The sequence below is a fragment of the Rattus rattus genome, chromosome 1 (assembly GCF_011064425.1).
Source record: "Rattus rattus isolate New Zealand chromosome 1, Rrattus_CSIRO_v1, whole genome shotgun sequence".
Taxonomy (NCBI): Eukaryota; Metazoa; Chordata; class Mammalia; order Rodentia; family Muridae; genus Rattus; species Rattus rattus.
In genome coordinates this window covers 113,994,899-114,019,924 of record NC_046154.1, presented here as the reverse complement: position 1 = coordinate 114,019,924, position 25,026 = coordinate 113,994,899, and the positions used below count along the sequence as shown (strand labels likewise).

The 25,026-nt window shown below is 37.7% G+C and overlaps 1 protein-coding gene across 4 annotated transcripts in view; it reads left to right on the top strand.

The window, feature by feature from the left end:
- The first annotated feature begins 292 nt into the window (after nucleotides 1-292).
- The window catches only part of Epha7 (EPH receptor A7), a 155,093-nt gene continuing 130,359 nt past the window's right edge, over nucleotides 293-25,026 (top strand). For 2 of the 4 annotated variants that reach the window (XM_032904956.1, XM_032904949.1), the window contains exons 1-3: nucleotides 293-659; nucleotides 4,613-4,677; nucleotides 8,151-8,820. In XM_032904956.1, coding sequence (XP_032760847.1) covers nucleotides 563-659; nucleotides 4,613-4,677; nucleotides 8,151-8,820 — 832 coding nt within the window. In that variant the 5' untranslated portion in view covers nucleotides 293-562. The remainder of the gene's footprint in view (nucleotides 660-4,612; nucleotides 4,678-8,150; nucleotides 8,821-25,026) is intronic. The other 2 variants (XM_032904972.1, XM_032904964.1) reach the window with 2 other exon arrangements.

The window sequence follows — 25,026 nt, the reverse complement described above, 5'->3', positions numbered from 1 at the left end:
TTTATCCAGCTCAGTGAAGCTGCAGTAGCTAAAAGCTAAGTGCTCCCGACTGCACGCCGCTGGCCTAAAGCGGCTCAATCCCCGCTTTCCCCGCAACCGATTTGGGAGGGAATCCTGGACTCGCAACCCGACTCCGCTCGGCGCTGATTGGTTCCTGCTCAGGACCCCGCCTCCAAGCTAGAGGCGGCCACTTCGTAGGGACCCGCCCCCCAGGCCCTGGGAATCGCCGCCTGGCAGGCGGGCTGCGTCTGCCACTCAGTCGGAGTGGCGGAGGCTCTGGGTTCGGAGCCCCGCCCCCTCCCCCCCTAATTGATATTATTGGAGTGTGGAGCAAGCGGCCGGTCTGCAGTCGGAGACTTGCAGGCAGCAAACACGGTGCGAACGAACCGGAGGGGGTGAAAGAGAAATTAAACGAGGAGCAGCCGGCCTGGGACCCAGAAGGGGATCGATGCGAGGAGCGCAATAATAACAACAATAATAACCCACTTCGGAGCAAACAGCATCTAAAGAGCTGCGACCCAACTGCAGCCTAAAAAAAAAAAATCAAACCTGCTCATGCACCATGGTTGTTCAAACTCGGTACCCTTCGTGGATTATTTTGTGTTACATCTGGCTGCTTGGCTTTGCACACACGGGGGAGGCGCAGGCTGCGAAGGAAGGTAAGGCCAGAGGAAAGCAAAGTTTGTTCTGACTTATTTATTTCGCTGTCTACCTGCACGAGCCGACGGGTCCGCGGCGCTGGCCGCCGCGCCTCCGGCGCCGGGCGACCCTCCCTCGACCCCCGCCCCCTCCCCGCCCTCAGTTCCGAGCGACCGGCGGCGACGAGCCGGGATTAGTCGGGGCCCCGAGCTCCAAGGGGTGGCCAGGGACGGGCGCGCGCTCTGCAGCCGGGGCAGCCCGGGGGGCCGTGGTGGCGAGGCTGACGGGCGAGCGAGCTCCTTGGCATCCGGCGTCTCGGGTCTTCGGCTCCAACCGCCGCGTCTGGTCCTTCTCTTGCTGTCGGCCTGCGGTGGACGCCACAGGGAGAGTTGGTTCGAAACCTGGGGAGTGGAGCTCCGCGTCGCCCCCAGCCTCCCCCGGAGGGACCGTGACTTCGGTAGCTTGCGAGCGCTCGGGCTCCTGCCGACTCGCTCACTGCGGCGGCGGCGGCGGCGACGGCGGCGGCGGCGGCGGCGGCGGCGCGGGCCTGCGGTGGGCGCTCGGCTGCCGCTCGAAACAATGCGGCCGCGAGGGGAGGCAGCGCGCGCGGGGCCGGAGCTCGACCCGCCGCCGGGAGGACTGGCCGCAGCCGGCAGTCTGCACTGAGAGGCCACAGAGTAAGAAGTCTCCAGTCACTTGGCCCAGGTCCGGTACTCTGGGAGTCCGAGTAGCCAGTCCTGGCCTCTGGGGACGAGTTCTGGTACGCGAGGGGAGGCTTCTTTTGACCACAGGATACGCCTGTACGTGGGTATTTTTCCCTGCGTCTCCTTTGAACCATTGGCAAAAGGTAAAATACCTTTCGGTGCCTGTAGTTGGAGCTGGGGAAAAATAAATCCTGTCAAAGGAAGTGTCTTGCTGCTAAAGCGGTGTCACAATACCGGTACCTCATCTGACACGCTTGCGTTTCCAAGGTGGATTTTCTTGGATACTTTAGAAGCCTGTTCGGGGGTGTGGAGGAAGAGAGATCTGTTAGATTTAGGTCATGGCAGTACCAAAGGGAGGGGGCATATTGGTCCTCGATTCTTTTATTCCTAAAACTTAGGATTTCACGCGGTTCTTTTTTATTCTCTTCGTCCACCCTTCTTCGGTCACTCAACGTCCCCAACCCGGTGCAGTATCCTACTTTGGAACAGCCTGACCTTCTGACCCCACTTTGCACATCTGCAGTCTGTGTTGACGCTGAATCCATTCAGAGAAAAACGTGCCTCTGAGCTGATGGTTATGTATGCAGGTGGACCAGCGTCTGCTACACACACACACACACACACACACACACACACACAGCAAACACCAAACACATTTCAGGCCTCTTGACTTTGGCGACCAGAAACAGACACCCTGCCACCTTGTCCCGATTCCTCCGGAATAGCGGGATCTGAGGAAAAGTTTGCCCCGCACGGCGAAGCGGCGCGCGCGAGCTCTGGCAGACTCCAGCAGGAGTTTGAGCTATAAATAACTGCATCACTAGGGGGAGAGGTGCCTGCAGCCAGCAGGCCTCTCTTGCTCTCCTCCTCCGGTGCTACGTGGAGAGGGTTCTGATGCTCGGAGCCCGAGTTCTTTAGATGCAGACGAGATGTTTAAGAGGCAGGTGGTGGGAACGCGCCCGACTTCTCGGTGGCGACGCTCGGGGCGCTCGGGCGCGCAATCAGGCAGTGGCGTTCCCTGAGCGCTGCTACCCGAAGGTGGCCCGCGGCATCACGGCAACCAAAGAGCTTGGCCGGCAGCGCCGTGAGCAGGTGCGCGGCCTCTAGGGCAGCTAGGGTGGTGACTGACCTCCCGGGTCCCCTTTCCCGGTTCCCTAGCGCCACTGGAGTGGCCCGGGAACGTAGAGGCTAATTGCCGCTGCTGCTTTCCATCCCGACAGTACGACCGCCGCCGCGCCCTCAGAGGAGGCGCTTCCCGAAAGCCCGTCTGTTCCTGGCGACTCCAGCCCAGGCTGGGCGCCACCCGCTCCCTGGAGTCCCAGGTCTGGAAGTGTAATGGACGCTAGGTTGGCGGGCGCAACGGTCTGGCTGCCCCGCCCCGCCCCGCCCCGCCCCGATGCTCGGGCAGCACCGGAGCCACCCGGCTCGCGGCATTTGCCGCGGCCCTGGACCCCCTAATAGCGGCCAGTTGCCCTGCGCCTTCTCCGGGGCGCGCGGTAAGGCAGGCTCGGTGATGGAGTCGAAAAGGAAGCCGCTCTCGGGGCGATTGCATTCAGCATTCCAGAGCCTCCGAAAGCATCACCAGCTCGGTGGCCACCTTCCACTTCCTCTTGATTTGCCAATTTCTCTGCTAACTTGCTGGCCAGCAGGTAGCTGAGGGGTAAAGGAGTAGCAGGAAAGGATAATCGCAGGGTTTATTTCATTCTTAAAACTAACCCCAGAAGGTCACGTAGGTTTACAATCCACTGGGTGTTGTCAATATAAAAGCTCCCCATCCCCCACAATAAATTCCAAAAGAGAGTTCTGTGACTTGAATTTGTTTCCTTAGCCTTCATCCTCCTCAAGGTAAAACAATCCTTTCACAATTACTGTGCTTCTAAATACACTATTCCAACGACTTACTGGTGTTCCAAGTTAGAACAGAAATTGAAATTTTTTAAGTGATTTGTATTTTTAATTGAAAGGGAGTCGATCCCCCCTCCCTGATAATTTCAAATGTACTACACTAAAACCAACCTCATGTCTTTGTATCTGTTTTCTTTTACTGGGGAGAACTTTAACTCCTGGTGAAGAGACAGAGTTAAAGTCTACTCATCTTTGGTCTCCTAACACTGTCGTTTTCTTTACCTTACAAAGCACACACATTTTAAAATCGGAGTCTGGAAATGTTTCAATATTAAGAAGTTTATATGAGTACATATTTTCAAGTCAAAATGTGAACAGTTTCCTTGAGGTGATATTAAGCATATGTAAAGAATATTCACGATGATTTCTGTACCAGTGGGTCATTTGTGATGATTCTGAGAGTCAGGTATATTGTTTTAAAACACCCAAGCCATGTAACTCTAAAATCAATTCGGTCGGTAAGTATTTGATAAGAGTAATTATCTTAGAGCAACATCATAAGCAACTGAAAGCATAATGTGTTATTACAGGTAACATTCTAATGAATTATTCCATTAATACAAATAATACTTTAATCACAATTTTCATAAATATTAATTATGTTTTTGGTAGTCTAAAGATGGAATACAATTGCTTGTAGAAGTCAGCTTGGAGATTAAGCCACTTAGAGAGTAGTGACTATGTTGAAATGTATCCAATTTAAAATTTCATATATGTATGTATATCTATATATGTATGTATATATATGTACATATATATATATGAATGGAAGCTTGACTAGTTCAAAAGCACAACTTATAGATAACAGAGACTTGTTTCTCATGGTAACATTGCTTAACATGGATTTAACATTTCTGTATTCATATTGATTGAAAACAAATTGCTATAAGATTTTTTCCCCTTTAAACATTAAACTCCAGTTGTCAAGAAATGATAGGAAATATTGCTGGTAGAATATTGAAAAGTAGAACCTGGCTGAATAGTAGTGAAGGGGTTATATCTTAGTAGGTTTGTGTCTTGAAACAGAGAACTCACTGACTTCCAAAGCTATTGGGTGTTATTACTGCACATCCACTGTATCTGATTTTAGCTTTCTACACTCATTTTCGTGTTAGTGTTTCACTGAAAATTTGCTTTTATATTTTAATTAGAGGCTGCCAAGTGCATGTATAATTTAATATATTCCCCCCTCCAGAATGTTTACTATGCCTATATTATGTGGCTGTTCACTGCTCAAATCATTCATATAAATGGCTTAAGCCATCAAGTAGCGATTTTATCAAAAAAAAAATAGATTATCGTGAGGTGTTTAGAAATGTGTTTAATTTTTTGGTAACATTGGAAATAAACCTTTTCTTTTTCAGTACTGTTACTGGACTCGAAAGCACAACAAACAGAATTGGAATGGATTTCCTCTCCACCCAGTGGGGTAAGTACAGACCTCATACAGTATGATCGTATCTGTTCAGAGGAAGATAAGAAACCTTTCCCCAGAGGAGCTAGTCACGCCCATACATTTAAAATGCTGAAAAGTTAATATTATTTGTTCAGTGTTTTATTTTCTACTTGAGATACTGGATTCTCAAAGTAGAGAACGTATACTTTGAACTTTGAGAAATGGGAAAATAATCCAAGCCCAGGGTCTTTGAGGTTTATTATTTTTTTTTTTGAGTCGTATCAATCATGCCTGTACATTCAGGTTCTAAATGCTTGCTAATTACAGGGACTATTCTTTTCCCTAACTCACTTAAGCCTCTGCAGTTGCCTTATGCTCCTGTGTCATAATCGCCAGGTAGAATCTGTGTAATTCTTTAAAACAGTATGAAACCTGTTTTCATCTTCTAAAAATAACCTTGACATTGTCCAAAGTAGACTCCAGTGTGTAACAAAAAAAGACCTATAAGAGAATATTGAGACATAAGATTTGCCATAAAATATTAGTTTCTTAATATTTGTGTTGTACTATCTGCAGTTATTAACCAAAACTAATGGCAGAAATGTATCCACATTACAGCAAAATCCAGCTGGAGTGAGCAGGACTTAACATTAAATAAGTCTGTCTAAACTGACATAGAACATTAATTTTTAACCATTTTTAATATATTCATACAGATATCTTACTTAAATGTAGTTCAACATCATCTTTATGAGTTATTTCTGATGGTGAGCTAGAACAAATTGTTCAATTCTGATAAAGCCAGTGGACTATGAGAAAGAACCTCCCTAATTACTTAAGTTTTTCTTTAACACACAAGGAAATCTGGGATTAATGGGGGCACGGGATATCAATGAAGATATAAACACTTTCAACTGATTTTACAATAAAAATGAAAGTCCAGAAACAAAATAATAGAATCAGTATAACATTAGCTGAAAAATCACTGGGAGAACTTCCAGTTTAATACAAAAATGAGAAGTTTTAAGCGTGCTTAAAATATTCAGAGTTTCTGTTACATTAAAGTCTGAGAAATTTTCCCTGAGATCATATTCTAATTATCTGTATTGGTCATAGGATGTTATGGTAAAGTGACAGATAATTTACCAACGTAATCCAAAAGTCGAATGAATTTGAGGTACTTCCTTGGGTGTGAATTCCTTTTTTCACTAGAAGATATTATTGTAGAAAGAGGTTCGTGGTTAAAAAACAAATAAATACCTTTCTTGCCAATGACAGATGCAGTCCATTTTCTACAATCCATCAATTAAAGTAAATAGATTCAGAAGATGGTTTTTATCTCTGAGAAGAAGTAAACTGATAAATGATTGCAGTACTTCATCCATGTAATCCACAACATGATGAATTATGACTGTCACTGTTATCTTGGACTCAAATGAGCAGTTTATCAGTCCAGAGAATCTTGAGTTAAACTTTAACCGTGTGTGTGTGTGTGTGTGTGTGTGTGTGTGTGTGTGTGTGTCTAAGAATCAATAATATGTGTAAAAAAATATGATCCCAAGCATTTTCCTTATATGACAGATTTATTCACATGTTCTTACATAAAGCAATATTTTTGCTGAGCAAGGAGAAAATATTTTTATAATTTTATAAAAAATATTGTGCAATATTTATAAAATCCAGTGCGAATTGAGACATCTATCCCAGTAGTGTGTCATTTGTTGAACGCTTTGACTCTGAAAAGCTGTTGCAATGAAACCATGACATAAATATCAAATAGTGAGAGTTTCCTGTCATGGATTTCTTGAAAATACACTAATTCATGGGCAACAGCATTGATCTCTCATATCTGTAATAATGTAATTGCTCTCAAAATTAAATGAGTGAATACTTGAGATTAGTCCTTCGAATAATCAGTCTTGATATTGCTAAGCTGAGGGATGGTCAGAGAGCACATTTAACTTGGGTGCTTTGGTAGACAGCATAACTGTTCTTTTCTGTCTTTTAATAACTTCAGTCAGCTTAGGAGACATAAATCTATCTATCACTGGAGGAATTTGAGATTATTTCTTAGTTACATACAAGTAGACTATAAGCAGATAACTCAGGAAATAAATGGAAACTATGCACAGTGTTATGCAGTGAAAAAACTGTGCCAAGAAGCATAGCATGAAAATCAATTCTTCCCCCTTTGAGGACCTTTGGCAGCATTAAGCTGTTAAAATAAAAATGTACTAAATACTACATAGCTCTCTCCTCCTTGAGACATTTCTGATTTGCCATATTCTTCATTTTTGTTAATTTTATAAAAATGATTTTAGAAATACACAGTAAGTTGATGAAGTGGGTTTGAATTAATGGATACTTTGATCAGGTTTTACAAATGAAAATCATTTCCAAATGTGTATTTTGCATGGTTTTCATCTACATTCTTTGAGTTAATAGATTAGATAATCAGATGCCGGGAGGCTTCAGACTTAAAATACACAATATTTTGTACCTAGTATTTCTAAGTGAGGAAAGGAGTGTAAGTCTATAACAGTTTCATTATTCAGATATCATACTGTGAGTTGGGAAAATTTTCAATCCTAGTAAGAGAAGATAAGAATAACTATTGGTGTGAATAATTATTGCTGAAGCCTTTAAAACTCTTGGACATGTGGACCTTATTTGCTATGAGCAGTAAATAATAAACATGACTTGGTCATCTTTAAATTTGTTGCTGAACTATCTGCCCCATGTTTTTGTGAATGAGTATAAATCAATTCACTTGTAGAATGTATTGCATCACAAGATAAATGGGCGTTTTAAAACCATTCATGCATAGCTTGCTAATTTGCCATGCATCTTTGGCTGTCCGCTGAAAACAATTTGTTTGTACGAGTGAATTTTCCTTTCAGAACCACTTGATAATTATATATGGTTTTATGTACAATTTTAAAATGATGCTGGAAAAAATAAGTACCTCTGTAAAAGATTTAAATGTTTCTTACTTACATCTCGTTTTCAAAAAAAAAAATTGCAAAATATGCCACACTGTGAATTGCAGCACATTGTTCAATGTTTCTACATTTCAGTGCGTTTGGAATCTTGTTCTAAATGCTTGCAGGCGTCTCTGAATTTGAGAATGCTACTGCCACTTAGAATGTCAATTGAGTTATCAGTCCTTCTCCTCTGCATCTGTGTGCTTTGAGGGGTAATTTTAATAATCATTAGCCTTAGCATGTTGTCGTCTCACTAGAGACTGCAGACTTCAAAACATGAAAAAGAGATATTAGTGCTCTCATAGCAGATTTAAAACAAAATGAAATGTTCTTTGTATGTTGAAACACCGGCGATGCTCACCAAGGTACTGCAGAGTTGGAACTCTACCATCGGTGACTTCCAGGGATCCATACTTGGGGTTCCCTGTTTATTCATCTTATTTGGAAAATACAATGTATCTTTTTTTTTTAAAATGAAAGACTGATGAACCCCCTTTTCCCTCTTTTTCAAAAAATTTACAGTGGGAAGAAATTAGTGGTTTGGATGAGAACTACACACCAATAAGAACATACCAGGTATGCCAGGTCATGGAGCCCAACCAGAACAACTGGCTTCGGACTAACTGGATTTCTAAAGGCAACGCACAAAGGATTTTTGTAGAATTGAAATTCACCTTGAGGGATTGTAATAGTCTTCCCGGAGTCCTGGGAACTTGCAAGGAAACCTTTAATTTGTACTATTATGAAACAGACTACGACACCGGCAGGAATATACGAGAAAACCTTTACGTTAAAATAGACACCATTGCTGCAGATGAAAGTTTTACACAAGGTGACCTTGGTGAAAGAAAGATGAAGCTGAACACTGAGGTGAGAGAGATTGGACCTTTGTCCAAAAAGGGATTCTATCTTGCCTTTCAGGATGTAGGGGCTTGCATAGCATTGGTTTCTGTCAAAGTATACTACAAGAAGTGCTGGTCCATTATTGAGAACTTAGCTGTCTTTCCAGATACAGTGACTGGTTCAGAATTTTCCTCCTTAGTTGAGGTCCGTGGGACATGTGTCAGCAGTGCCGAGGAAGAGGCAGAAAATTCACCCAGGATGCATTGCAGTGCAGAAGGAGAGTGGTTAGTACCCATTGGAAAATGTATCTGCAAAGCAGGCTATCAGCAAAAAGGGGACACTTGTGAACGTAAGTAATATTTGCTATTAAAATTCTTTGAATTTTTAGTTATTAGATATTTTATGCAATAATGACTGTTCAAATAAGTAAATCTTTTATGCCACTCGCCCAGTTCATTCTAAAAGTCACTACTAAACACGATGACTACCTATAGTTGTATCTTCCCTGCTGGTATGCAACAGATATTGGTGTTACTAGGCATTGTTAGTAAATTTTATTTGTAACATTTAACACATTTGCTAGCATGGATGGAAGTTTCGCAGTGAACTGTGAGGTTTTCAAGAGGCCATCAGGCAAGTGGGCTTTCCAGAGGAAAGACTGAGGGAATGTCAGTGGGGATTCTATGAGATATGATTCCTCCTGTTTCTTAACCCTGATCCTCTGAGCCTTTGATTAGCACAAAAATAGAAGGAACAAGAGCTTAAAAAGATGAGCTCTATTCTCAAAGTCTTAGCAAATATAGCACACATATTTAGAATTGTCACTTATAAATAAGGGGATTTTTAATGTGACAGCACCGTTTCATCTCCTTAATTACTTACATTTGCCAATGATGTCATGCTTTTCTGGAGTGAAGAAGAAAAATGGGTGCTCTCCTGATATGTCATGCTGGAGTGGTGGATCATACTGTAGAAGGGGTCTGAAGTAAAGTTTGAACTATGACGATATAACAATTGAGTTGTTCATATTTGGTTTTGGAAGTAATAGCATATATTTTCAGTAAGCCTTTTATTTTAAAACAATTTTCTATTAAGTAGCATTATGTGATTAACTATAGGCCATTATTTTTTATTTAAAATAAAATCATGTGTACCATAGTTTTCAATCTAGATATATATATATATATATATAAAGTTATATGGTTATGCAGTTATAGGACTTATGTTACTATTAACTTACAAATATAATATACACTATGAAAATGACTTTTATGTATTTCTTGTACTGCTGGGGTGGCAACATCATTTAACTATTTGCAATGAGTGGTTAGTTTAGAGATGACTATAGCTAATAATTGTTCTAACTAAATACATTTCCATTAGCTACTCTGGGTACTCATCCTTGTGTTTCCCCTATATTAGCTTGCTTGATGAAGTAGGTGACCTTGTCCTATCTGCTTTATACAATGGAAAGAGGAACCTAGGAAAAGCAAATAGATAGCTTGCTGTTATGTTAATAACTTTGTGTTAGTCTAATATTCAAACTTGACATTTTCTAAATCTCGAACCTGCGTTTTTTTAAGCAACATTACTATTGTAGTTTTGCTCACAAAGGAAGGATCATCCTAACAAAACAATTTTTCATTGTTAGACTTACATGTTTCCCACAAAGTAACAGGCTGCCCCTGGTATATGTCAAGCACATTTATTCCTCCCCCCAAAAAACTTAGAAGACTTTTAAAAGAATAAATAATAATCTAAAACTATTTAGATTTCAGAAACCAAGAGTCGTGGTGTCCCTCTTTAATCCCAGGGCTCTGAAGACAGAGGCAGTTGTATTTCCAAATTCAAGCACAGCTCAGTCTACATAGTCAGTTCAAGGCCAGTCAGAGCTACATGGTGAAATCCTGTCTCAAAACAAACAGAAGAAACAAAACTAAGTTATGATTCTGAACATTTATTTAAGTACATATGATTCTTTGGATTTTTTTTAAAATAGCAATTCTAAATTGAGACCCATTATAATTAGAAATTACATACTGAGTTTCCAAGAAATAAAAGAAAACATGTACAATTGAAATTATCAGTATTCAATATAACCTGGAATAATAATTTAGTTGTGTTGGCTTAAATTTAATATTGCATCAAAACTATACGGACTGTAAGAAAGGTGTATCCTAAGCAAGCTGGGACAAGCCTGAGGCTGCCATGGAGTACATCAGGACACAAGGCTGTATGTACAAGGAGACCTGTTGTTTTGTTTGGTTGTTTGTTTTGCTTTTTAGAAACCCTTTAAATATTTATTTAATATCTCCTCTTTTGACATAAACATAAAAGCTGAGCTCTTACGGGTTTCACCCGTGTTTGAACTGCTGAATGCATGCAATGGATTAGGACAGATATAAAGTGTTTCCTCCCCAGCACTTAGTTATTATCTGCAGGGCAGATAACGCTGTAAAGTGAACTCAGAACCAACACGTGGAGCTTCTGCTGGCTTAGGTCGGTGAACAAGCACAACATTCTCTTAGGGCCCCACCATCCAGACCCCGCTGTCATTCCTCAGGAGAGCACTCAATTAGAAAATCTTAAGATTTCCGTCGATGAGAACCACAAAAGTGATACAAGGAGGGACCACCATCCTTTGGCGGAATGAAGTCTTACTGGATAAACAGAATCGTTTCTGTAATGAGCTAATCAGATGTAAGAGGGAGTTTTTACCTAGTAGACATTAACAATCACTGGAAAAGTAAGGTCGAGTCCAACTGTCAAAATTATTTAAAGATTTCAATAGCAACAGTCCATTTTTTTTCTGTAAAGCACAAGATAATGCTAATATTTTAATTAGTGTGAAAGAAAAATTTAGATTCTGCACAATTATAAATGTGGAAAAAGAAACAAATCAGTTTTATAAATAAATAAATATATATATAAAACTTCACAATTAAATTTATCTGATAAATAATATTAAAGATTCCAGTTCTTTTTTGAAGATTTAAATATTTAATGAAATGTACAATGCATTTTGTTCTATTTTATTTAATAGGAAATGTTTGAGTTGTACCCATATTAATAGAAAACTTAACACAAATACCTTTCACCATAGTTTAAAGATCCATTTGCTATGAAGTAAAGGCCCCAACTTGCCCTAACTATGCAAACCGTTTTGTTTAAACATGGTACAATCACCAATAATTATTTTTGGCTTAAGGAGTTAATACTGCATTTGATGACCAAAATTACTATCACCTGTGAACTACGTCTCGGTACCTGAAACGAAAGTGATAATTCTTCATAGTCATCTATCTGAAACTTTGCCATGTATTAGATGGCATCAGGCATTCAGCTTTTACAAGCATAAAGAAATACAGTGCCTCTATCTGCCCTTATGTTTGTCTTATTATAAATCAGTGATATTAACTGTGACAAAAATGTTCTTGGGTTTTAAGCGTTGGTGATACATGAGGAAGGAACTCTGCTCATTTGTGGAAACCCTGCTCCTTGGCAAGTTTCCAGTGCATGGCTGTGAGGGTGCTTGCCTCTGGATTTGATCCAGGCCTGCCTTTCTAATATTCCTTCTGTTCCCTCTCAATGATCCTGTTAAGAGTTGGAAAACAAATCCAGTCCCGTACTGAGGGACACTGGTGTTTTGAGAGGGGATGCTGGTATGTCCCCAGCCAAATGTGACTGATTAGCCACTTTAAAGCCTAGTTTATCTGGGGGGCTGTCTAGCGGGTCATTCTAATGTGTGTTGCAGGATAATGGAAAGGTCAATAACTGTGAAAACTGATCACATTTTTTGTTACTTGATATCAGTTTATTTTGTGAGCTTAAAAAAGTAAATCTGTTCCTAAAGCCACATGTTTCTTAAATCCCTGAATACATGAAGAATTTCTATTTAATAATCAGATACTGTGGCTTTTAAAAGCAGACACTTACAATTACTTTAAAATACATAATTCCAATTTTAAGATTTTTCTTGTCAAATATCCTTTTTGAAAAATTGTCTTTAAACTGAAACTCGAGTGAAAGAAAACTAGCCAATATATTTTTCTAAGAAAGGACAGCAATTTTTAAAAGAATTACATTTTTAAATTACATTTTGCAATATGGGAAGGTTATAAAATTGTTTTGTGAAGTATATTTGCATTTTAAGTTTTTTTTTTTTTTTTGCCTGATTTTCACTATGCACATCTGGAGCTGAGATTTCTTCTGGATTGCTCTAGGTAATTTGCAGTAGACGTTAAACAATACTGGGCCTTCAATTTCTCATTTAATGCTGAAGCTCCACCAAGAAGCTGGATCTCAGAGAGATTATTAAGTCGGTGCAGTTAGATGAGCAGATCTGATCTTCATTTTACTTCTGTCTTTGCTCAACTCTGCTACATGCTTCCAAGAGATACATTCTGGACTGCAGTGTGTAGGTTTGAGTGACTGCAGAAAGGATCACGTCTTAGTTTATGGAGAACGTCTAAGTAATTATCTGTCTCAGACGTCTGATCTTTGCTTTTAAAATGTTCTTTCTGACTTAAGCATAGAATTTATACCATAAAAATTATAAAACATGGTACTATTATAGAGATTTGATTTTTGTGTGTGTGTGTTTATATTGCCAAATTCCATTCTTTGGAAAGAAAAATTTGGAATTTTTTTGTGATTATTTGAAAAACAAATTCAAAAAGTATAGACATAGTTTTTATTATGAGGACTTTCTTCAGTTGTGTCTTATTTTTTTCATTTGATAAGGTAGTAAAATTATCATTTTAGTAATATGCATATAAAGTTGTAACATATACCATTGTAGAACTTCATTTGAATAAAAAATATTAGCAATATTTAAAATTACTTCTTGTTTACACTCTGAAAACCTTGGCCATGCTTGAATTTCACAAGTATGAATTGTACCATCAATTTCCATGATAGCCAGTGAGTCTTTGAAATATACTGCATTGCTAAATGACTATGAAAAAAAGTGTAATCTCTATTACAAGTTAAATTGCTGTGATGCAGAAATTATAGAAGCCTCATTTTCTGGATCCACACCTTGCCAGGTGATTAAAGTAGGACATTCTAAACTTTAATTTTCTTAAGTTTAAATTGGGGCTAATAAAAATAGTACTTCCCTCATAGGGGTCTTGTAGGAATTGAATGGAATAATAAATGTTAAACCCTAGAAATAGTATCTGGGACATAAAAAATAATCAATGAAGTTATAATGTTATCATTATTAATAATACAGTATTATATATAATATATAATATATCATATATAGTATTAATAATACAGTATTATATATAATACTAGGTAAAGAAATATTATGGCAATAAATAAGTGAACATGTATTGTTCAGGCTGCAGCCAGCATATTATCTTTTAACATAGCATTCTAACTCTGACAACACACCAAAGGGCATTTAAATAAAATAAAATAGCATTTACTCATCCATTCTCATTTTAAACAATGTATGTGTCTGAAATATTAGAAATAACTCAAATGTCCAACGTTAAGGTTTTACACCACAACCGAACTTAGTTCTTAAAATATCACTGTTCCTATATATAAATTTTGAATTTTCTTTTAAAGATTTTTGAATGAAATCTCAAGTAAAAATCTGTATAACATATTTAGGGAGAAATAGCTAGAATTATAACTATAACTATAATTCTGATAGAGTGTAGTGATTTGAGGTGATATCTTGTTCTCTCTGCATTAAAAATATCTAGAATATTAACTTTATTATAATTAGTATAATTAATTATACCATAACTAATCACAATTATTAATTATAGGTAATCATATAATTCACACGAGATTAAATAGGAGTGTGTCTTCAGAATATATATTCCTCAAGTGGCATTAGTTTCTGCATAAACTATACAATATTCAAAAGGAGCGTGATTTGGGGTTTCTTGGTAAAACAGCTCATAGATTTTATTTGTTTAAATTTTGGTTGCTAACAGATAGCCAGCCACTCCCAGGTACTATTTTAGTAGCTAGAGATTTCACTGTATCATTCAGCCCAAAAGGCACTGTTACCTGATGTGAAGAACAAAACCGTTATAATTGAAGTAATAACAATTGGCTTCAATATCAATGCTTTGTCTCAGGCATGTGCGTCATGTGCGTGTACATTTTATTATTTCTTTGTTTTGCGCACCTCTGTGTGTGTGTGTTCCTGTCTGTGCGACAGTACATGTGGGATCGGAGGACAACTTAGAGGTGTCAGATCTCTCCTTCTACCATGTAGGTTAGGAAACTGAACTAAAACTCTTAGCCTGGGAAGCGAGTATCCTTGCCTGCTGGCCAGTCTTTCTCGCTCATGCGCATTGACTTTTTACTGTAGAGAAGCAGGATCAGGAAGAGGCTGGGATAAGGACCCACCATCCCAGAGAGTGGGAGGCTGCTCTTTAATCAGGCTGCTCTGTCTTCAGGGTCCCCAGAGTACCTGAGTAATTATGGAGGACCACATCAGTTCCATCAGTTGCAAAAATCATGTTAATTGAATTTCAGAATATTTGGGAAGCTGATCTAAACCGCAATATTTTCCCCCATTATGACTATTTCAAAGTATTTGTTCCTGTTTTCCTAAGCACACTATATTTACATTCCAAGTCCTTTTCACCTTTCTTTTGTCCCGGTTCTTCAAGTGGCAGCGAGAATGTGGTGTGTGAGACACTGATATGCAGTGCTCTGTTATTACTTAGAAGCTTCGTGCTGCTCGCTGCCTACCGAAATCCCCTATTTTAAGACTGGCACTTATATCGATTCACCTTAAGGATGCCCATTTTTGGTTGTTTGCTTGTTTGTAATTTCAGTGCATATTTATCACTGAAAGCATTGCTGCCTTTTTCCTGATACTCCCCACTCACCGCCTTAAAAACTGGTTGTTCCCCCCACCCTGCCCCTATGTCCCATGATTTAATGTTTGACCTTAAAAACAAACCTAGTTCTCATCACTACCTCTGTGACCTCACTGTTAGTTTCTGAAGTCCTGCTTCTCCGTGAAAAGCGTCTGGGACTCCTTCTGTGGCCTCTTTCATGACTTCTGACAGGAGTTTATACCTCACTAATTACAGTAACCTGCTTTTTACCAGTGGGTTGCTTCTTTTTTTCTGGTGGGGACATGCTTAGAAAACAGGGGGGATCTGCTCCGTGACTGAGGAAGTAGTTCTTAGCGAACCGCTGTTCATTTGTCCCTTTCCTCTTTCACATTCCCTGTCCCCCTTTTTGTGTCTTCCTTTTCAGCTTTCTCATTTCTTTCTTCTGATGAAATAGAGGCCTGGCCTCCTCTTCTCTCTGGTCAGCCTCTTGAGAAGGGAGGGGTGCTAAGAGCCCGAAGGACATTTTCTAAACTGAGGTCTGAACCGTGTTTATAGTCACTATGCACTAAGAAACGTACAGGTACATCTCCCTGCTTGCAATTTATACCTTTAAAATATTTGTTTTAATGGAATGCAGACAAAAGAGATTTAAAAATATAAAATGAATTTTCTGACCCCTGTCATTGGAGACACATCTATAGTCCGTATTATATCAAAGTATTTCTCATTTTGGATTTTATACCTCTAACTACCCCATACTTTTCACATTTTCAAATTCTCAACATATAAAAGCCTTTACTTATTGAATACATGTTTCAATAAACAATACACAGATATGGAATAAATATCTGCAAGGTCTTTAGCTACTCTCGTAACAATCAATTGTTATCTGTGCTTTCCAGAGATACTTGATCAAGCTATTTTGTGCATAGATAAACATGATAATACTTAAAATTTGACTCATGTCACAGTTTACAATTAGAACACCTGTAGGCGTTATTTAAAATTATACAGCTTTTTATGACCTTTGGCCATCTCTCTATGTATGAATTGTTCATTGAAATGTTATTTTTTTTAATAAATATAATAGCAAGGAAAAGGGGATATAATGAAAGGAAGTCAGGAATGTGAGGTTGATATCCGATTCGGGTTTTGATGATTTGTGCATTAGCATATAATTTTCAAACGTTTTTGATTAACCTAGCTTTAGTAAATTTGTGGTGCCTTTTTATATATCTAGTAGAAATTTAAATTGGCTTGAATTTCTGGCATGCAGTCCTGATATAAATCAGTGATCTGTTTAAGATGACTTCCCCATACAACTCCTAGCCCTTTTCTCTAAGATAATTATAACCTATAAAATAATTTGCTACTGCTGATTTCTGTGTGATAATTATTCTAGGGCAATAATACTTTATGAAAAATTGCACACTGATATATAATGTATAGTGTTCTTTCTGGTTATAGTGCATAAATAAGAGAGGAAAATTTCAGAAAAAAATATTTAAAATAGCCTATCAACTGCAAGGTATCTGACACATTTGGGGTTGGACTTGTGTCCTAGGGCATTTCTGTAAGTTAATACGGTAAAGACAGATTTTTTTTTTTCACATGCAGAATTTAAAAAGTGAGGCTTATATTCATTTAACTCTCTCTCTCTCTCTCTCTCTCTCTCTCTCTCTCTCTCTCTGTGTGTGTGTGTGTGTGTGTGTGTGTGTGTGTGTGTGTGTGTGTGTGTGTGTGTGTTTTCATGCATGCAGTTGCTGGCAGGGTCTACGGCCTTTAGATAAGTAGAAATTGGACATATAGGTAGTTCTTGACATAAGTGTTGGGAACTGAACTCAGGTCCCCTGGAAGAACAGTTGAGGCTCTTCTGAGATGTTTCTTCAGTTCCATGCATATAGATTTTTCTAAATCCAGTAAAAATAATTTGACCTTGAGTTTAGTTCAAATTAATGATCTACAGGCATTTTATGTTTTAGCTACAATACAAACTGTTAAGACTTATTAAATGTGAATCAATATGCTATAGACTAAATCTAAAATATCAGCATTTTCTAGGAACAAAAATTTTGCTTGTGCATTTAAATGATGTACTTTGAATAACGATATTGTATATCAGTGCTGATATCTTAAAAATTATAGAAGTCATGAAAGGACCCAGAGTATGCTGCATTCTACTTAATGTATCATCTAATTAGGACTTAATTCTTTGCCCTCACCTCTAGGGGTCTGACCCTCACTCCTGAACTGCTGGAGTGAAGCCATAAAGAACATATCGCAAGAGTTTGTTCAGCTTTTATGAAAAATCTAAATCTGGAGAGGAGAACCTGTGATGATTTTTTTTTACTTTAATAATGTACAAGAATTGATGAGATACAATATTTAACTATGTATTTCCATTTATTATTGAAGTTGGTTAACAAAAATCTGTTATTATAAATTTCTCTATTTTGTAGAATCATTCTTTGTAAGAAAAGCATAGGAGAGTATTTGGTTTAGAAGTGGCTATGCAGAGTGTTTTTGAAAGATTATAGTCCTGTTAGTTTTGGGACAAAATAAATGCTTGTTTTGAAAAAAAGATGAAATATTAGGGAGGCTCACTAAATTTTCAGTTCTTTAAATGTTCTGTGTTTATTTAAATAGTAGTTTACTGTTATTAACTGAACCACTTCCCATGTAGACAATTACACCTAATGATGTTAATGACGTTAATTTAAACTAATAGCTAGGTTAAACAAATAAACCAAATGGATTCTTTAAATATTTCTTTGTATCTCCTACTTTTAACAGGATGGAATAACTAACGTTTCATAGCTTGTCTAAGTTAGATGTTATTTTGCTTAGGTCGTCTGTCTCCTGGAAAAGTAATATGAGGGAGGAGGTATACATACATACATGCATACATACATACATATACACACACACACACACACACACACACACACACACACATATATACCCTTTAATCACCCAAGTAAAATACATTTGTAGCATGAAGTTTTTATGGATATTTTGTACTTTAATACATAATGTTTTACAAGACAATTAGGTTGATAAATTCATGGGATGCAAATGTGTCCTGAAGATCATGAACTATAAATTAGGAAAAGGTCAAAATAAATGTACAGTACAAGTAGCTTCGTCATTCATAATGTAACATTTTTTGAAGACTATTTCAAAGGTAAAGTCACAGTTTACTGTTGAGGGTCTTTTTTTTCTGTTTAAACTTATCTCAGAATTGCACAGTCCATAAATGTGTACTTCCATAAATATACACATACATGTGTATACACACACATCACAAATAAACACAACCATATGTGCATGTGTGTATGTATGTGTATGTGTTGAATATGTGTGTGTTGTTTTATATATATATATACATATATATATAGCAACAAAATAAAATAAAAGCATAACTCAACATAAAAATAAGATTTTTTCTCTTTATTGTCTCATTTTTAGATGTCTGAGTTGTTATGCACTAATTCCTGAATCTATCAGTACCAAATAGTTCTATTTTTTCCTCTGTAGAAATCACACTTACAAATCACAAAATAAATTGAAAAAAAAAGCAAAACAAAACAAACAAAACATTCCTCTAAGGTATGTTTAAAGTATTGCACGCTTTAAAAACAAAACAAAATAAAACTACTTCGGTAATGTAAACTGCCAAGCTGAAAGTTTACAAAATTCGCGTTTCCCTCATTTTCTAGCAGATATTTATTGTTTCCTAGGATATATGTAACAAATCGGAGCTGCTTAAGTATCGGCTAAGGAAGAAAGTGAATTTCATGCTTATGCGTTCCACAAATTCCGCTAGCGTTTTGATTAGCAGAAGAAGGCCACCATTAGCAATTCGCACAAGTTGATTATTTTGACCATTGGATGTAAAAGCTCTTTGAAGTAAAATCAGTGGGTATCGCATACAATGTCAGTCACCTAGGCTTTGGGAGAGGGAGATGCTGTGATATTTATCCCTCTACATGCACTTCCTCTGCAAAGTCTTCAGACTTGACCGGTCAGCACTTTCAGGGCAGAATGGCAATTTGACATTTGAAAAATCTCTATCCCAAAACTATCAGAATCTATTTCCCAAAACTGACCAACTAGACAAGTGTTATTTCAGTTTGCAATGAAAAGGTAACCTATGTGCTTACATGGCCCAGCCCTCCCTTAATGTTTTTACTTAGTTATAGTTAATTAAATACATTAGGATGCCTAGCATTTATTTTGTGTAAAGTTAAGTACAGGAACTCTGCACTTATCTGGTTTCTAATTTCACGTGTAGCATTATCCCCGGACAGGATGACAGAACCATTCCCTGTTGACTGTGCATGGGACATCATTCTTCATCATCAGTGTCCCCCACTCCTCATTAAGAAAAAGTAAATGCTCCTTGATGTCTCCCCTCAGTCTGATTTTTCTTTCTTTTGTTCATGCATGCTCCTTTACAATGTTTTAGACTTTATCAGTTACTTTCATTTCCTTACACTATCACATGGTTTAAAACTTCAAAAAATACACTCAATCATCTTAAATGTATGTGTGTGTGTGTGTGTGTGTGTGTGTGTGTGTGTGTGCATCTAACCATACATATACAGAGAAAGGTAGTCTCTTATTTTTGAGGGGCAGGGTCTCACTATAGAGCTGAGTTTGACCTGGAATGTAGCTCAGCCTTGCTTCAAACCTGAGATTTTTCCTGCCTTACCCTTCCAAGTACTTGGATTTTTAGCTGTACATTACCAGACCTGGCCTCTCCTGTCTATTAAATGAATTGAATAGTAAAAGTACACTTTCCTTTTCTAATTGTGTCCTCATTCATTAGAATGTAAGTATATGTAAAGAGAATTTTAATATATGGCTTTGTAAAGAAATGGAAGAATTTTAAATTTTGCTTTCCTTCTATGCCAATAATTTTGCTTGTCATAGCCCAGTTCTGAACATACTAGTATTTAAATAAAAGAACTGGACTCTGTTATCTCACATTGCTTATGAGATTTACACAGGTCTCCTCTACTGGTGATCTGTTTTTTAGGGTGTTTTTTTATGTTTTATTGAAAGTGTGAGAGGCTGAACTCAGAGGTCTGTATGTGCTAGACACATGCACCTCTGCAGAGATGAGGATAATCACTGATCTTTATTTTGAGATGGAGTCTTTTCATGCCAGTGAGGCTGACTTGAAAATAGAAGTGATTCTGTTCCCTGAATGCTGGGATTACAGGCTCCTACAATCATGCAAGGCACTGTGCCTTTGTGCTGTGAAAAGTAGCTCACTTCCTTGGGGTCTCTTATAAAAATCCATGCATTCTTTAAATCATCGACATTACTCGTTATTTACAAAGCTTCATGATATCAAACTTAGGAAAGCAGTGTGATAAAGGAAAGTGAAAATTACCCATTAAGTCAGCACAAGGTAAACTTTCTATCTCTCGTCTTCTAACCTGTTTTATAACAGTAAGATGCTCACGGAGCTGTGCTCTGCACTGTAGGTTTTTGTCCCTGATGTAACAGTAGGGGCGTTTGGCTGCTCTGTGTAAGCTCAGAATCGACATCTCAGGATGAGTACTCCATCAAGATGTGCAGATGAGCGCCTTACAAGCAACCCTCTGAGCCTTATGTCTTCAAAAGCTGTATCATCAAACCGCCATTTGTTGAAATTTGAGAAAGCGAATTGATGCTAACAATAAAGAAGAATGTAGTGATGAATTGAGAGGGCTTTTTTCTTCTGTAATAATAATAATGATGATGATAATAATAATAATAATAATAATAATAATAATGGTAATGAGGACACTAAAGGGGCAAGGTTGGAACTCTGGCACGATTTCTTTTGATCTTTCATTTTAAGGTGTCCCTGTCATCATACACCTTTTCACAGACAGCCAGCAGTGTTATTTCTTTAATAGAGCATAAATATTCAAGAGCTTGTAAAAATAGCTCATTTAAATTCATATAAACTGGGACTCGATCACTTGTTGAGAAATGAAATAGAGTAAACCAGCACTCATATTAAGTGTGATTTTTTTCTCTATTGTAGCCATTTCATTTTCACTTCTGTTCCCTGTTTTCCTTCTCATCCTCATTCTTCTCTTCCTCTTCTTTTTCTTAACGTTCATTTCCTAATGTATAAAAAAAAATGTCAGGTCAACTTTTGGACGTGGGGAATCTGCACAGAACAAAATGTATAAATCTGCAGGGCACCTATATTTATTATTCATTAATGTCAGTTAAGAAATGACTGTCACTTGCCAGTCACCATGGGATCTGATAGATTGCTGCCATTGACTGATGGGCATATTCATGGGAATATATATTGGCAAAGTGTGTAGGTCACTTGAAATCAGACAAGCACCCCGGCTCAAATTTGGAGATGAGGATTTAATCATCTCGCTGACTTTTCTTTAAATAGTATCAGTCAAATTGATATTAAATTATCAATACCACACTTGATCCACACGATTAATTTTTGATCTTTAACACAACTTATAAATCAGAGAAGTGACTGTGATTTTCCATGGGAAACAGGTCCCTAGTGTGTGACCTGCATTTCATTTGTTCACTATAGGTTAAAGAAAGGCTATTCAGAATAAGTTTTACAGTTCTTTTTTACATAAAACTCTTACAATTTTTGAGGAAATACAACTTAATTGAAAAATAAAAATAGAAAGTCTATATACTCTGTGGCTTTGAAAAGAATTATACTCATGCATTGCTCTTAGGATAACTGCCAGTATTCTTTTGAATGGACAGACTTGTTCAAATGAAAATACGTATAATTTAGTCTGTAGCTACACTTGATATAGACTAAATGTCTTTAAGAAATTTAGTTGGTAATTTTCTATAATAATTTTGTGAACACGACTGAAACATACAGAATTTTAGGATCTTTTAATCTAGGCTTAATATCTTCATTTCTAATAATGGAATTTGGTTTTTAGTAATTTTTTTCAACCTAAAAAGGGCTGTCACGGCTTGGAATTAGTAACATTGTTTTCATCATTTTTAACAAAAATCTAACTTTATTATCCTATTTCCTACTCCATTTTTTTACTGCATATCAGTAAATTTAAATATGACTATACTTACTAATTACCAAAAATTTAACATTCTGGAACATTGGAGTTCTAACCACATGTATGATTTAAAATAGTAATTTCTTCAAATAGTGCAATGCAGATATCTATGAGCCAAAAATTCTTTATCATCTTTATAACGGAATTTTTGAATATTGGGTTGTAGTTATGTAATTTTCTTCATATTATTCAACTTTTAGTAACAAATGCCAATGTACTAAAATTGTTCATGGCCGGATCACAGTCATCGACCACGCAATCTTTATGACCCTCTTAAGCTATCTTCCCTAGGAATTAAATATTTTTATATTTTGTTTGGTCTTTTTTGTTCCATCTGGGATGATTTACTTAGTGAGAGAAAGCAAAAAAAATTAATTCTCGAAATTGTGTAGAATTTTTTCAAGTACATGCATTTTAAATTATAAATGTTGCGTACTACTATGAAAGGAGTCTGAAGAACTTTCTCCATATACCTAATGATTCTTTATAAAAGTTTTCGTATTAGTTACCAGGTGACACTGAATTTGAATAGTCATTTAGAAATGTGCTGAGGGATCATACAAGGGCTGCAGATAAATGACACTGATCTTCATTACATTGACATGGGGAAACAGATACAGAGTTCAGCATTTTTTTGGTTGACCTGATCTTTGCCTGTCTGATTGCATCCTTTCTAAAGAGAGCGAGGATACGATGAAAAACAACAACAAAAAAAAGACATCTGTGCCCAGATTTAGTTAGCCAAGAAGGGCAAGATCTTGTGTTTAAAGCGTAGAGGACCCACTTGATGGAAATGTCTGGACTCGTTAGCACCAATGAAGCTGAAGGCCACTGGGAAGCTCAGGGAAGGTACTTTGCTTTGGAGATAGAAAAAAAAAGAGGCAAACTATGATACTTGGGGGGTAGGCCAGGAAGAAAATCATCTACTCTCTTTCCTGGCAGGTTTCTCTCAGATTCTTGCTCTGTTCAGTGGATGAACCAAGACTCTACTTTTGATACCAACCAATTGTCACCCAAGTGTAAATGAAGCTAATATTCACTGACCTTATGCACAGCAAATGAAGGCCTGTATGTCACTTGGAAAATAATGTTATATGACACTTCAGTAAGTGAGTGGCATTCAGAAGGAAGGAAAAGGGATAAAGATGATGAGAAAGATTGATGATTGATTGGTTGTTTTGATCAAATACTGATGTACCCTTCAGCTACTCTATGTCTCTAGGTGACTTTTTGGACATGATTTTGGCTGTTGTGTTTTTATTGTCGTATCACGACGTTCCACACAGAGCCAGATCATGCTGTAATGTAAGGCTTCACTTGTTTTCCTCTGTCTCTGCATCCAATACCTAGTCACGGAGACAGGATTCACTTTTTGCTAGCAGAAACTCGAGACTTTGAAGATAATTCTGATTTGCTAGGTCACATTGAAAACAAGACAAGACAGAATTTTTATCATTACAAATGTGGGCTGCTCTCCTTAGAGGAGATGGAAAGGCATTATTTTGTTGATTGGTTTTTAAGCAGTCAATAAGTTCTTTATCTTCTAGTTGGAATTGTCAATTATTCTTGTTTTCCATTGAATCAAGATTTTTGTCATATTTTCCTCCTTGAAGATTATATTCTAATAATATATTTTGGGCTCTTCTACTGAAAGAATTCCCATCAGTATCTTAAAAAGTTCTCATAAAATGACGGTTAAGATGCAGCAGCACCCCTGGGGTTAAATAACTGTGAACGCAATGGGGGGAGGTGGAGGAACCCATAAGGAAAAACGGTAGAATAACATTCAAATGTATATAAGAAATACTCAAAGTTAATAAAAAAAAAAAAAAAAAAAAAAAATTTACTCCTATGTAACTTTATGATAAAAAATCAAAAAAAAAAAAAAAAGTTTTTAGATAACACCACCACCAGCAGAAATGGAAAGATAACTTTATAAAAATAAAACAATGATTTCCAAGAATGAGTAGAATTTGGGGATTTGCAGAAAAAAAATCAATTAAATCATCATCCTGAGTTTCTGATTCGGGGAAGGTGATTTTCTGCCATAGTAGATTCTGTGAGGATCACCAGGAGAGACCTGCGTCTAATTGACATCAACCACGTTGGAACTGAAAATAAACAATTGTAAAATTTTGCAATCTGTGGATGGATTCTGGTTCACCTCATCAGTCTTGTTTATTTGTACTTATTAAAGAAGTGAACGCATTTTGTTTTTTTTTTTCCTACCAACTTAAAAGGCACCACTGAATCAGTCAGATAATTTTCTCTCTGCTCTCTCTCAACAAGTAACTGAAATCAGATGCGATCCTGCATTGTGCTCCCGGCAGCACTTCTAGCGCCCTCAACCTCCTCACACAAAGACGCCAACCATGAGGGCACCAACTCCTTAGTTCTTTTCTTTTTCACGCTCAATATTTGTCTCAGTTAAAGCATCCTTCAAAGTAAATGAAGTTTCACTGAGTTCTGACATTCCTCTCACTAGTTTCTTACGCTGTGAAGAATTTGCCAACTGTGTTTTTGTATGTCTGCGTAGGCCTACATTTGTGTAGGAGTATAAGAATTTTACAGACCTGTTTTAAAAATATTTTGACCAGTGGTCCTCTTTTTCAGCATGTCTTTTAATTCAGAGATTATGATATAATCACCACTCTCTCT